The following is a 12,130-nucleotide window of genomic DNA, read 5'->3' on the forward strand; positions in this document are numbered from 1 at the left end:
AAAAGCTGTAAATCAGACGCACAGAAGCCGGGCTGGGTCCGGTTCGGGCCGGACTGGGCCGACTGTACGTTCTGCTGGGTCAGGTGATTTATGATTAACAGCGCCTTGCAAAAGTAATCCCAGCCCCTGAGCTTTTCATGTTTACGATGCACATTCAGTGTTTTGTTTGGATTTCATGTTAGGTATGAATGCACCATTGTACAGAACTGTGGCATGAAGAAAAAAACATGGATGTTGTTTCTTTTTGTAACACAAAAATAATGTTTTGAAGTCATTTCTATTCAGGATGTTTGCTGCAGGGTGTTTCCAGGGCCCTGTATTTCTTTTTTCTTTTTTTACTAACATGTTGAAATACAAAAGTATTTTAGGATCCCAGCTCCTAAAATGTCATATACTTTTTGGAACAATATGGTCAGAGGATGTTTTAAAGCTACTACATATAAATTCATACCATTTGATGTATAGTACAACATACAGATAAGGCACCAAAACAGGCTGCAGCCCAGGGACCCACATAATTCTTACTCCGGCCCTGTTTGCCTCCATTAGTTTATAAATTGGTGTTTTGCTCTATACTCCATATGTACTGTATCAGTGGTCACTTACCAATCATTGTGTGTTGTTTCATGTCAACTCCAGGATGACACTGAGAAAAGTTCAGCTGGATGCAACTAAGCGAAAGGAAAAAACAGAAATGTGATCAAATACAGTTTTTTTGTTTGTTTGTATAATAGAATTCCAACACTTTGGGACAATAAGGAATATTTCTATTCTATTCTGAATGGACCGGTTTTGATTCATAATTTGCTGACTCGTGATTCAACTTTGCTGCGTACAGAGATGGTCGAATAGAAGATTCACATGAATATTTTCAACTGAAACTGACTTTCAATCCTAGTCACATGCTGAGTCGACCCGTATTTTCATTCAAATTTATTTCTGAAGACTCAATCAATTTGGAAGGGCCTCTGGAAATGTTTGACATCATTATGTCAGCGGTTGGATGAAGGATGTAGAAAGGGGAGCAACATTTTGCTATTCTTAGTTCTGTTTTTCCTGAGGATGTTGCAAAGAAAAACCCCACAGGGTCAAAAGGAGCCTGAAGAGTTCCTCCACTTCAGTGGCTGGTTGCATCCTATGGGAGGTGGAGTCTGATGCTGAAGTTTGGACTTCTGCACTATTCTCAGTGTACTAAATATCCACAAACACACAAACCTGCGGTTCTGAAACAGTTGGAGCGAGCCAAGCTTTAAATCACATTTTAATCTGCCATGGAATTATGAGAATCGCCAGACCACTTCCTTTACTGGCTTTCGTAATCCCCCCCACACTTTACTGCCACTGCACCTTCCAAACCGTGACACTTTCATTTTTACTGCTGCTCTTTTTCAGAGCTGGAGCTGAATCCCACGGTTCTTGTTTACATAGCCCAGCTTGGTTTGACTCACCGGCTCTCCAGGACGACGGGTCCAAGGTGTTCACACACATGTACACGCACACACACACACACGCACACACACGCAAACATGTTTAAGTTGCTATCTTTGTGGGGACTTTCCATTGACTTCCATTTATTTTCATAGCCTAAACCCTAGCCTTCTCCTAACCCTAACCTTAACCCTAACCAAAACTCAATTCACACCTTAATTCCAAATCTGACCCCTGACCCAAAAACAACATCTGAGGGGACCAGGCTTCGATGAGCTATTTTCCATTCTGTCTTATTAGAACCACAAACAGCAATGCATTTCACTGCCAAATGATGAGGTGGACTTGCACACAGTGGTGAGTTAAGTGGAATAAGAAAACATGATATTTAAAAATTTGTACACTTTGAAGTTTGAACAAGCTCACTTGAAGTTAGTTATTAAAAAAAGTGAGTTCAAGCCCTTAACAAAATCAAGATTTTGTAGACATAATGATTTTAACAAGTTGTAAATTATTATCGCTGTGTTCAGTTAATAAATGTTTACAAGTAAAGTACAGGTCTGGAAAACATTAAGAGAGCATTCAAAATGATCAGTTTCTCTGACTTCATGCTTCATAGGTTTATGTTTGAGTAAAATGAACATTGTTCTTTCATTCTATGAACTACTGACATGACTCCGAAATTCCAAGCAAAACGTTAGTATTTATTTGCAGAAAATGAGAAATAGTCAAAATAACAAAAAAGATGCAGTGTTTTCAGCTTTCAGACCTCAAATAATGCAAAGAGAACAAGTTCATATTTATTTAGAAACAACAATACTAATGTTTTAATTAAGAAAGAGTTCAGAAATCAATATTTGGTGGAATAACCAAGAGGTTTTCTATGGGATTCAGTGCAGTGGGCTCTTTGTTTTTTCCAAGGCTGTGTATGAACTAAGAAATGCAGATAAGGTCAAATTTCTTGGTTAGAGATTAATCTGGAAGTTATTCCTTCAAATGTTGTAAAAGCAAATACAAATAAGCTAGAAATATTTTCAATAATTCATTATAACATTTTTTTGTTGTTGTCCAACAGATTTTATTTTTGTAAACTCAGGTTTACATTAGAAGTCATGTCTTATTTCCTCTGCAGAAGAAGCGCCATGATCTGCACTAACCATAAGTTTTCAGCCTAAAAAACACAGGAAAACACTGACTGACTTTCACACTTACCTAATGTTGGAATCCAAACCTGCTGATTTCATACGAAACACCCAAAAGTCACAAAGCTGTAGAGCAGGTAGAGATCACACACTAACACACAGATAACTGCAAAACAGGCAGGACACTGTTTGTTTGTTTTCAAGGAAGTTGCTCATTCAAATGACTTTAAAAAAGTTTACTTTGACTATATGTATGATCCCTACTTTGCATGTTACTTTTTGCTACTTCACACATTAGACACACCGACCTGTGTGTACATGAGGCTCTGACTAGCAGCCATGACGGGTTTGTGTGGGTTTGTCTCGCTGCTGCAAATGAGTGTACATTCTTGAACTGACCCCATTATGCCTCTCCTCAGCTCCAGGACTAGCATTAGCAGCAGTAATGAGGTCAAAGCTAGCCACATTAACAAAACCTCTTTCATTCACTCCTGCTCTGGGCTGCTGGCCAGACCGGACTCCATTTTGTTTGTCTGTAACCTTGCTAATGCATAGCTGGGAAAATTAGTTAGTCTTTGTGTTTTGTTGCTGTTACAAGTTTACAATTTATTATTTGATGAAAAAAGCATGATCATCCCTTGAAATTGTATTGTGTGACAATACATAAACAGAAAAATATATAAACAGAAAGTTGTCCATAATTCCAAAATGGTTTCTCAAAATGTTGCACAAATGAAACTCTGATAGTTGTGCTGTACATATTCAGAGCCAGTCAATAGTTAATACTCGATATATTTTAGCTGTAATCATAAAACAAAAACCTGTGATGAAATAAAGAGGAATCAGATCAAAAAAGGCTGAAAACATTTGCACACCACACTTTTCAGATTTGTGTCTTTTTTTCTTCACCTTCACAATAAGGTGAAGTTTGTAAATTGAATGTGAAAAGTGCCATTTGAAATTCATGTTCTGTTATAAATTTCTGAAAGCTCTAATTAGCATTTTCCTACTGTTTATGTTTGTGTGATGCTATTGCTAAGGAGGCTAGCATTTACGATGACTCTCAGGGCCAAAGACACATTAATAATCCCCACACAATCACTTCATTCATGTGCTTCATAAAGGTTTTGATCTCCTTCAACGCCACCTGCTGCCACCATGTAGGAACGGAGAGAATACATTTCGAAATCTGGGAATTTACAAAGGTCCGTAGATCTTGTTTTCTTGTTTTAATCACAGTGGATGAAAGAGATTGCTTAATTAGAGGCTGTTCCAGGTCAGTAAAAAACTCTAATGATTGTACTTGTGGATGTCAGAGAGGCTGATTGTAGAGTGGTTGAGTAAATTTGAACTTTTCCGTCCAGCTTTATTTGCTTGTTCTTCATGAGATGAAGGCTCCGTTTTCAGGATTACGTTTCCCACTGCATTATTATTATTTTTTTTTGCCATTTTGTACATTTTGTCAAACTCAGAATAACAGACTGTGTATTATACATCCCAGAGTATAATACTGTACTGTTTAATAAATTTTTTTAATAGTTAAAAAAAAAAAAGTATGTTCCTCCTTAGAGATGATGTTTTTGCTTCTTTTTTTTCCAATATAAATGTTTCAGATCGTCAAACAAGTTTTAATACTAAATGAAAATAACCTGAGGGGAAACAAATGTCATTTCTAAATGACTTTTCGAGAAGAAGGCTGAATTACAATCTGAATTGATTAGGCCACTCTACCTCTGATTTGAGTCATTCAGTGTTGCTGGTGTGTTTTCAGTTGTTACCCAGATGTACAATTCTGAAGTCACAAACTGACGCCTGCACATTTTCCCTCAGATTTTCTGGGAAAGAACAAATTCATGATTTGATAACTCGTAGCAAGTCATCCTGGTCCTGAAGCAGCAAACAATCCCCACACAATCGCACTACAGCCACCACGTCTGACTGTAGCTTTGATTACTTTTTAAATTTTTTGCTCTATGACAAAAAACACATCTTCCAAAAGTCCTGCATGTCATTACATTTTCCAAACGCGTGCTATCAGTGAACTCTAGCAACAACTCTGTCCGCCTCCAGTGACACCTACACGTTAGCTTGTAGTCAAAGTGTCCAATTAGGGGTTAGAAATATGAAAATGGGGAACTATTGATCCATCTTTAAATATGTACCTTTATAAGAATGCACTTGTAAAATGTAATCTTTTTTTAAACAGTGTCTTTTGTGTAGTTCTTCCAACTGAACTGATACATAATCACAATAAAATACCTTGACCTTTTTGAATTTTGCAGCTAAAAATGAGAAAAAATATGAAAAAAACAACAAAATTTTTATTGTAAGTAATAAAAACTAAACTAAAACAAAGCAATGTTTAACTTAAAATAACAAATAAAAACTGTCAGAAGCATTCCAAAAACAAACAAACAAACAAACAAAAAAGTAACTGAATAAGACAAACAAAGTCACACTCAATAACAAGAAAAAAAACTATCATCATCCTGGTTTGCAGCATTCGACTCACGAGAAATAAACGAAACTGAAAAGTCAAAGTAACAGAATGACTTTGGTGGGCGGATTGATGTTTCTGTTCCGAATTTGGGATGACGATTTGCATTTTGGTAAGATCACACGTTTCCTCACAAATTTAATGAATTTAAAATGGACTAATTAACATAAACATTGCCATATGGAAGCTGGCGATGAAGCAAAGTGAGAAGAATATCTAGAAACCACTTATAAGAACGGCGTCCTGCGTTTGTCACTGAGAAGTTTCTCGTTCTGTTTTTCCACGATCGATGAGAAGCGCGTCGAAGCCAGCGAGCAAATCATTCCCATCTGCAAGAGATTATCGTGAAGTTGCAACAAGCCGCTGGAGACGGTTTGGACGCGAGACAGAAACCGTGACGTGACGCAACAGTTTCACCGAGGTCACGCCAAGAGAACAGTCCTGCTCTACTGTGAAGCGACTGAAGCAGAAGAAAGACTTTTTGCAGCTGAAAAATATCTATGGCAAATAAGCAAACAAAGCGCTGGTGAAAAAGGAGAAAAATAAATAATAATAGCAATAAAAAACATTTCTTCCCCTATCTATTGGCTTCAAAGAAAGTATTTTGGAGTAATATGAAGCAGATGAATGTGTTTTCGTCTTGGCATGTTGCCAATGACTGCATGGAATAAATTAGACAAGCCAAGTAAAAACTTCTCAACACTCAAGTGTTTATACGCTTCTCATGTTTCTGTCCACAATGTGAACAGCATATGAAATATATTTTTATAGACATTAGCAATTTACATTTAGTAATTTACTTGTTGGTATTAAAAAGCTTCCAGAGGAAGAACTGTTAGTAATCTACACTGTTTGGGGAGAAGCTATACTGACCACAGAACCACCAACGCTGTATTGATTCAAGATCTTGCAAAACTTTAACGCGGAATTACCACATTTAGAGCAGTTAAAAAATGACTAGACCCTTCCTTCATTATATTGGCAAAGGAATGCGATGGCCATAAATCGAACCCGGGTCAACTGCTTGGCAAGCAGCTATGCTGACCACCATACCACCATCACCGTAAAAAAAAAAAATTATTTGTACAAAATTTTTCCGCAGATTACCAAGATTTAGAGCATGAAACAACAACACATGATGACTTCCTTTATTATATAGGAAAAGGACTGCGATGATGAGGAATTGAACCCGGGTCAACAACATGGCAAACAGCTATGTTGACCACTATACCAAAATCGCCTGACCATAAATTAAGTTTGTACAAAAAATTTTCTGCAGATTACCAAGATTTAGAGCACGGAACAACAAGACATGACTCCTTCCTTCATGACATAGGAAAAGGTGTGCGATAGCTGTTAATTGAACTGCTTGGAAAGAAGCTATGTTGACGCCAGTATTTGAATTTGTACAAAATTTTACACAGTATACCGATATTTTTCGAAAAAACGCCAGGACATATTGCCTTCATATAATTAAATGAATGCCATGGCCGGGAATTGAACCCGGGTCAACTGCTTGGAAGGCAGCGATGCGGGCCACTATACCACCATCACCGTAAAAAACTAAAGATATTTGTACAAAATTTTTCCGCAGATTACCAAGCTTTACAGCAAAAAAATGACAAGATATCATATCTTCCTTATACAGGAAATAGACTGCGATAGCCGGGAATTGAATCCAGTTCAACTACTGGGCAAGCAGCTATGCTGACCACTATACCACCATCAGCACAACAGTGCTTGAATTTGTGCAATTTGTTTCTGCAGCATACCTATATTTAAAGAAAGAAACGCCAAAACATAACGCTTTCACGTCGGTAATTCAATGCGATGGCCGGGAATTGAACCCGGGTCAACTGCTTGGCAAGCAGCTATGCTGCCCACTATACCACCATCGCTTTACAAAAAAAGAAAATATTTTTCCAAAATTTTTCCACAGTTTACCAAGGTTGACAGCACCAAACAACAAGACATGATGCCTTCCTCCATTGAATAGGAAAAGGATTGCGATGGCCGGGAGTTGAACCCGGGTCAACTGCTTGGAAGGCAGCTATGATGACCACTACACCACCATCACCGTACAAAAATGAAAATATTTGTCCAAAATTTTTCTGCAGATTACCAAGTTTTTAACAAAAAACAACAACATATCATGCCTTCCTTCATTATATAAGAAATAGAGTGCGATGGCTAGGAATTGATCCCGGGTAAAATACTTGGCAATCAGCTATGTTGACCTCTATACCACGATCTCCTTAAAAAAAAGAAAATATTTTTCCAAAATTTTTCCACAGTTTACCAAGGTTGACAGCACCAAACAACAAGACATGATGCCTTCCTCCATTGTATAGGAAAATGAATGCGATGGCCGGGAATTGAACCGAGGTCAACTGCTTGGAAGGCAGCTATGCTGACCACTATAACACCATCGCCATACAAAACTAAAGATATTTGTACAAAATTTTTCAGCAGATTACCATGTTTTAGAACACAATACAACAAGATATCAAGCCTTCCTTCCTTATGTAGGAAAAGGACTACAATGGCTGGGAATTGAACCTGTGACAACTGCTAGGCAATCAGCTATGCTACCACTATACCACCATCAGCACAACAGTGCTTGAATTTGTGCAATTTGTTTCTGCAGCATACCTATATTTAAAGAAAGAAACGCCAAACCATAACTCCTTCTCGTCGGTATTTCCATGTGATGGCCGGGAATTGAACCTGGGTCAACTGTTTGGAAGGCAGCTATGCTGACCACTATACCACCATCGCCGTACAAAAACAAAGATATTTGTACAAAATTTTTCCGCAGATTACCAAGTTTTTGAACACAAAACATGATGCCTTCCTTCCTTATATAGGAAATAGACTGCGATGGCCTGGAATTGAACCCGGGTCAACTGCTTGGAAGGCAGCTATGCTGACCACTATAACACCATCGCCGTAAAAAAACATAGATATTTGTACAAAATTTTTCCGCAGATTACCAAGTTTTTAACAAAACAACAACATATCATGCCTTCCTTCCTTAGATAGGAAATAGACTGCGATGGCCGGGAATTGAACCCGGGTCAACTGCTTGGCAAGCAGTTATGCTGACCACTATACCACCATCGCCTTACAAAAATGAAAATATTTGTCCAAAATTTTTCCACAATTTACCAAGGTTGACAGCACCAAACAACAAGACATGATGCCTTTCTCCATTGTATAGGAAAAGAATTGCGATGGCCCGGAATTGAACCCGGGTCAACTGCTTGGAAGGCAGCTATGCTGACCACTATACCACCATCGCCGTACAAAAACAAAGATATTTGTATAAAATTTTTCCGCAGATTACCAAGTTTTTAACACAACAACAAGATATCATGCCTTTCCTTATATATGAAATAGACTGCGATGGCCGGGAATTGAACCCGGGTCAACTGCTTGGAAGGCAGCTATGCTGACCACTATAACACCATCGCCATAAAAAAACATAGATATTTGTACAAAATTTTTCCGCAGATTACCAAGTTTTGAACACAAAACAACAAGATATCATGCCTTTCTTCCTTATATATGAAATAGCCTGCGATGGCCGGGAATTGAAGCCCGGTCAACTGCTTGGAATGCAGCTATGCTGACCACTATACCACCATCGCCTTACAAAAATGAAAATATTTGTCCAAAATCTTTCCACAATTTACCAAGGTTGACAGCAACAAACAACAAGACATGATGCCTTCCTCCATTGAATAGGAAAAGGATGGCGATGGCCGGGAATTGAACCCGGGTCAACTGCTTGGAAGGCAGCTATGCTGACCACTATACCACCATCGCCGTACAAAAACAAAGATATTTGTACAAAATTTTTCCGCAGATTACCAAGTTTTTGAACACAAAACATGATGCCTTCCTTCCTTATATAGGAAATAGACTGCGATGGCCTGGAATTGAACCGGGTCAACTGCTTGGCAAGCAGCTATGCTGACCACTATAACACCATCGCCATACAAAACTAAAGATATGTACAAAGTTTTTCCGCAGATTACCAAGTTTTTGAACACAAAACAACAAGATATCATGCCTTTCTTCCTTATATATGAAATAGACTGCGATGGCCGGGAATTGAACCCGGGCCAACTGCTTGGAAGGCAGCTATGCTGATCACTATAACACCATCGCCGTAAAAAAAACATAGATATTTGTCCAAAATTTTTCCGCAGATTACCAAGTTTTTGAACACAAAACAACAAGATATCATGCCTTTCTACCTTATATATGAAATAGCCTGCGATGGCCGGGAATTGAACCTGGGTCAAATGTTTGGAAGGCAGCTATGCTGACCACTATACCACCATCACCATACAAAAGTTTAGATATTTGTACAAAATTTTCCCGCAGATTACCAAGTTTTTAACACAAAACAATAAGATATCATGCCTTCCTTCCTTATATAAGAAATAGACTGCGATGGCCGGGAATTGAACCCGGGTCAACTGCTTGGAAGACAGCTATGCTGACCACTATACAACCATCGCCGTACAAAAAAAGAAAATATTTTTCCAAAATTTTTCCACAGTTTACCAAGGTTGACAGCACCAAACAACAAGACATGATGCCTTCCTCCATTGTATAGGAAAAGGAATGCGATGGCCGGGAATTGAACCCGGGTCAACTGCTTGGAAGGCAGCTATGCTGACCACTATACCACCATCGCCGTACAAAAACAAAGATATTTGTATAAAATTTTCCCGCAGATTACCAAGTTTTTAACACAAAGCAATAAGATATCATGCCTTCCTTCCTTATATAGGAAATAGACTGCGATGGGGAATCAAACCCAGGTCAACTGCTTGGACGGCAGCTATGCTGACCACTATAACACCATCGCCTTACAAAACTAAAGATATTTGTCCAAAATTTTTCCGCAGATTACCAAGTTTTTGAACACAAAACAACAAGATATCATGCCTTTCTTCCTTATATATGAAATAGACTGCGATGGCCGAGAATTGAACCCGGGTCAACTGCTTGGAAGGCAGCTATGCTGATCACTATAACACCATCGCCGTAAAAAAACATAGATATTTGTCCAAAATTTTTTCGCAGATTACCAAGTTTTTGAACACAAAACAACAAGATATCATGCTTCCTTATATATGAAATAGACTGCGATGGCCGGGAATTGAACCCGGGTCAACTGCTTGGAAGGCAGCTATGCTGACCACTATCCACCATCGCCTTACAAAAATGAAAATATTTGTCCAAAATTTTCCACAATTTACCAAGGTTGACAGCACCAAACAACAAGACAGGATGCCTTCCTCCATTGTATAGGAAAAGGACTACGATGGCTGGGATGTGAACCTGTGACAACTGCTTGGCAAGCAGCTATGCTGACCACTATACCACCATCGCCGTACAAAAACAAAGATATTTGTCCAAAATTTTTCCACAATTTACCAAGGTTGACAGCACCAAACAACAAGACAGGATGCCTTCCTCCATTGTATAGGAAAAGGACTACGATGGCTGGGATGTGAACCTGTGACAACTGCTTGGCAAGCAGCTATGCTGACCACTATACCACCATCGCCGTACAAAAACAAAGATATTTGTACAAAATTTTTCCGCAGATTACCAAGTTTTTGAACACAAAACATGATGCCTTCCTTCCTTATATAGGAAATAGACTGCGATGGCCGGGAATTGAACCCGGGTCAACTGCTTGGAAGGCAGCTAGGCTGACCACTATACCACCATCACCATACAAAAGTTTAGATATTTGTACAAAATTTTCCCGCAGATTACCAAGTTTTTAACACAAAACAATAAGATATCATGCCTTCCTTCCTTATATAGGAAATAGACCGCGATGGCCGGGAATTGAACCCGGGTCAACTGCTTGGAAGGCAGCTATGCTGACCACTATACCACCATCGCCGTACAAAAATGAAAATATTTGTCCAAAATTTTTCCACAATTTACCAAGGTTGACAGCACCAAACAACAAGACATGATGCCTTCCTCCATTGAATAGGAAAAGGACTAAGATGGCTGGGATTTGAACCTGTGACAACTGCTTGGCAAGCAGCTATGCTGACCACTATACCACCATCGCCGTACAAAAACAAAGATATTTGTACAAAATTTTTCCGCAGATTACCAATTTTTTAAAACAAAACATGATGCCTTCCTTCCTTATATAGGAAATAGACTGCGATGGCCGGGAATTGAACCCGGGTCAACTGCTTGGAAGGCAGCTATGCTGACCACTATACCACCATCGCCGTACAAAAACAAAGATATTTGTAAAAAATTTTTCCGCAGATTACCAAGTTTTTGAACACAAAACAACAAGATATCATGCCTTTCTTCCTTATATATGAAATAGACTGCGATGGCCGGGAATTGAACCCGGGTCAACTGCTTGGAAGGCAGCTATGCTGACCACTATAACACCATCGCCATAAAAAAACATAGATATTTGTACAAAATTTTTTCGCAGATTACCAAGTTTTTGAACACAAAACAACAAGATATCATCCCTTTCTTCCTTATATATGAAATAGCCTGCGATGGCCGGGAATTGAACCCCGGTCAACTGCTTGGAAGGCAGCTATGCTGACCACTATACCACCATCGCCTTACAAAAATGAAAATATTTGTCCAAAATCTTTCCACAATTTACCAAGGTTGACAGCACCAAACAACAAGACATGATGCCTTCCTCCATTGAATAGGAAAAGGATTGCGATGGCCGGGAATTGAACCCGGGTCAACTGCTTGGAAGGCAGCTATGCTGACCACTATACCACCATCGCCGTACAAAAACAAAGATATTTGTACAAAATTTTTCCGCAGATTACCAAGTTTTTGAACACAAAACATGATGCCTTCCTTCCTTATATAGGAAATAGACTGCGATGGCCGGGAATTGAACCCGGGTCAACTACTTGGCAATCAGCTATGTTGACCTCTATACCACCATCGCCATACAAAACTAAAGATATATGTACAAAATTTTTCCGCAGATTACCAAGTTTTTGAACACAAAACAACAAGATATCAT

General features: G+C 38.8%; 1 protein-coding gene and 15 non-coding genes across 27 annotated transcripts in view; all 16 read right to left on the reverse strand.

The window, feature by feature from the left end:
• Positions 1 to 2,698, reverse strand: part of svila (supervillin a) — a 68,232-nt gene extending 65,534 nt beyond the window's left edge. For 7 of the 12 annotated variants that reach the window (XM_055037343.1, XM_055037346.1, XM_055037342.1 and 4 more), the window contains exons 1-2: positions 2,641 to 2,697; positions 607 to 671 (exon numbers count right to left, since the gene is read on the reverse strand). In XM_055037343.1, coding sequence (XP_054893318.1) covers positions 607 to 671; positions 2,641 to 2,672 — 97 coding nt within the window. In that variant the 5' untranslated portion in view covers positions 2,673 to 2,697. Of the gene's footprint in view, positions 1 to 606; positions 672 to 2,640 lie in introns of all 12 variants that reach the window. The other 5 variants (XM_055037339.1, XM_055037340.1, XM_055037335.1 and 2 more) reach the window with 3 other exon arrangements.
• Positions 2,699 to 6,893: 4,195 nt separating this feature from the next.
• Positions 6,894 to 6,965, reverse strand: trnag-gcc (transfer RNA glycine (anticodon GCC)). Its single transcript has one exon. It is a non-coding gene; the product is annotated as a tRNA-Gly (tRNA).
• Positions 6,966 to 7,072: 107 nt separating this feature from the next.
• trnag-ucc (transfer RNA glycine (anticodon UCC)) lies at positions 7,073 to 7,144 on the reverse strand. The gene has a single exon. It is a non-coding gene; the product is annotated as a tRNA-Gly (tRNA).
• Positions 7,145 to 8,118: 974 nt separating this feature from the next.
• On the reverse strand, positions 8,119 to 8,190 carry trnag-gcc (transfer RNA glycine (anticodon GCC)). Its single transcript has one exon. It is a non-coding gene; the product is annotated as a tRNA-Gly (tRNA).
• A 106-nt stretch (positions 8,191 to 8,296) lies between these two features.
• On the reverse strand, positions 8,297 to 8,368 carry trnag-ucc (transfer RNA glycine (anticodon UCC)). The gene has a single exon. It is a non-coding gene; the product is annotated as a tRNA-Gly (tRNA).
• Positions 8,369 to 8,468: 100 nt separating this feature from the next.
• trnag-ucc (transfer RNA glycine (anticodon UCC)) lies at positions 8,469 to 8,540 on the reverse strand. The gene has a single exon. It is a non-coding gene; the product is annotated as a tRNA-Gly (tRNA).
• A 283-nt stretch (positions 8,541 to 8,823) lies between these two features.
• On the reverse strand, positions 8,824 to 8,895 carry trnag-ucc (transfer RNA glycine (anticodon UCC)). The gene has a single exon. It is a non-coding gene; the product is annotated as a tRNA-Gly (tRNA).
• A 273-nt stretch (positions 8,896 to 9,168) lies between these two features.
• Positions 9,169 to 9,240, reverse strand: trnag-ucc (transfer RNA glycine (anticodon UCC)). The gene has a single exon. It is a non-coding gene; the product is annotated as a tRNA-Gly (tRNA).
• Positions 9,241 to 9,524: 284 nt separating this feature from the next.
• Positions 9,525 to 9,596, reverse strand: trnag-ucc (transfer RNA glycine (anticodon UCC)). The gene has a single exon. It is a non-coding gene; the product is annotated as a tRNA-Gly (tRNA).
• A 107-nt stretch (positions 9,597 to 9,703) lies between these two features.
• Positions 9,704 to 9,775, reverse strand: trnag-ucc (transfer RNA glycine (anticodon UCC)). The gene has a single exon. It is a non-coding gene; the product is annotated as a tRNA-Gly (tRNA).
• A 977-nt stretch (positions 9,776 to 10,752) lies between these two features.
• On the reverse strand, positions 10,753 to 10,824 carry trnag-ucc (transfer RNA glycine (anticodon UCC)). Its single transcript has one exon. It is a non-coding gene; the product is annotated as a tRNA-Gly (tRNA).
• Positions 10,825 to 10,929: 105 nt separating this feature from the next.
• On the reverse strand, positions 10,930 to 11,001 carry trnag-ucc (transfer RNA glycine (anticodon UCC)). Its single transcript has one exon. It is a non-coding gene; the product is annotated as a tRNA-Gly (tRNA).
• A 275-nt stretch (positions 11,002 to 11,276) lies between these two features.
• On the reverse strand, positions 11,277 to 11,348 carry trnag-ucc (transfer RNA glycine (anticodon UCC)). The gene has a single exon. It is a non-coding gene; the product is annotated as a tRNA-Gly (tRNA).
• A 106-nt stretch (positions 11,349 to 11,454) lies between these two features.
• Positions 11,455 to 11,526, reverse strand: trnag-ucc (transfer RNA glycine (anticodon UCC)). The gene has a single exon. It is a non-coding gene; the product is annotated as a tRNA-Gly (tRNA).
• A 106-nt stretch (positions 11,527 to 11,632) lies between these two features.
• trnag-ucc (transfer RNA glycine (anticodon UCC)) lies at positions 11,633 to 11,704 on the reverse strand. Its single transcript has one exon. It is a non-coding gene; the product is annotated as a tRNA-Gly (tRNA).
• Positions 11,705 to 11,810: 106 nt separating this feature from the next.
• trnag-ucc (transfer RNA glycine (anticodon UCC)) lies at positions 11,811 to 11,882 on the reverse strand. The gene has a single exon. It is a non-coding gene; the product is annotated as a tRNA-Gly (tRNA).
• Positions 11,883 to 12,130: the final 248 nt, after the last annotated feature.

Source organism: Poeciliopsis prolifica, unplaced genomic scaffold (assembly GCF_027474105.1).
Source record: "Poeciliopsis prolifica strain line A6 unplaced genomic scaffold, Auburn_PproV2 SCAFFOLD012, whole genome shotgun sequence".
In the NCBI taxonomy this organism is placed as follows: Eukaryota; Metazoa; Chordata; class Actinopteri; order Cyprinodontiformes; family Poeciliidae; genus Poeciliopsis; species Poeciliopsis prolifica.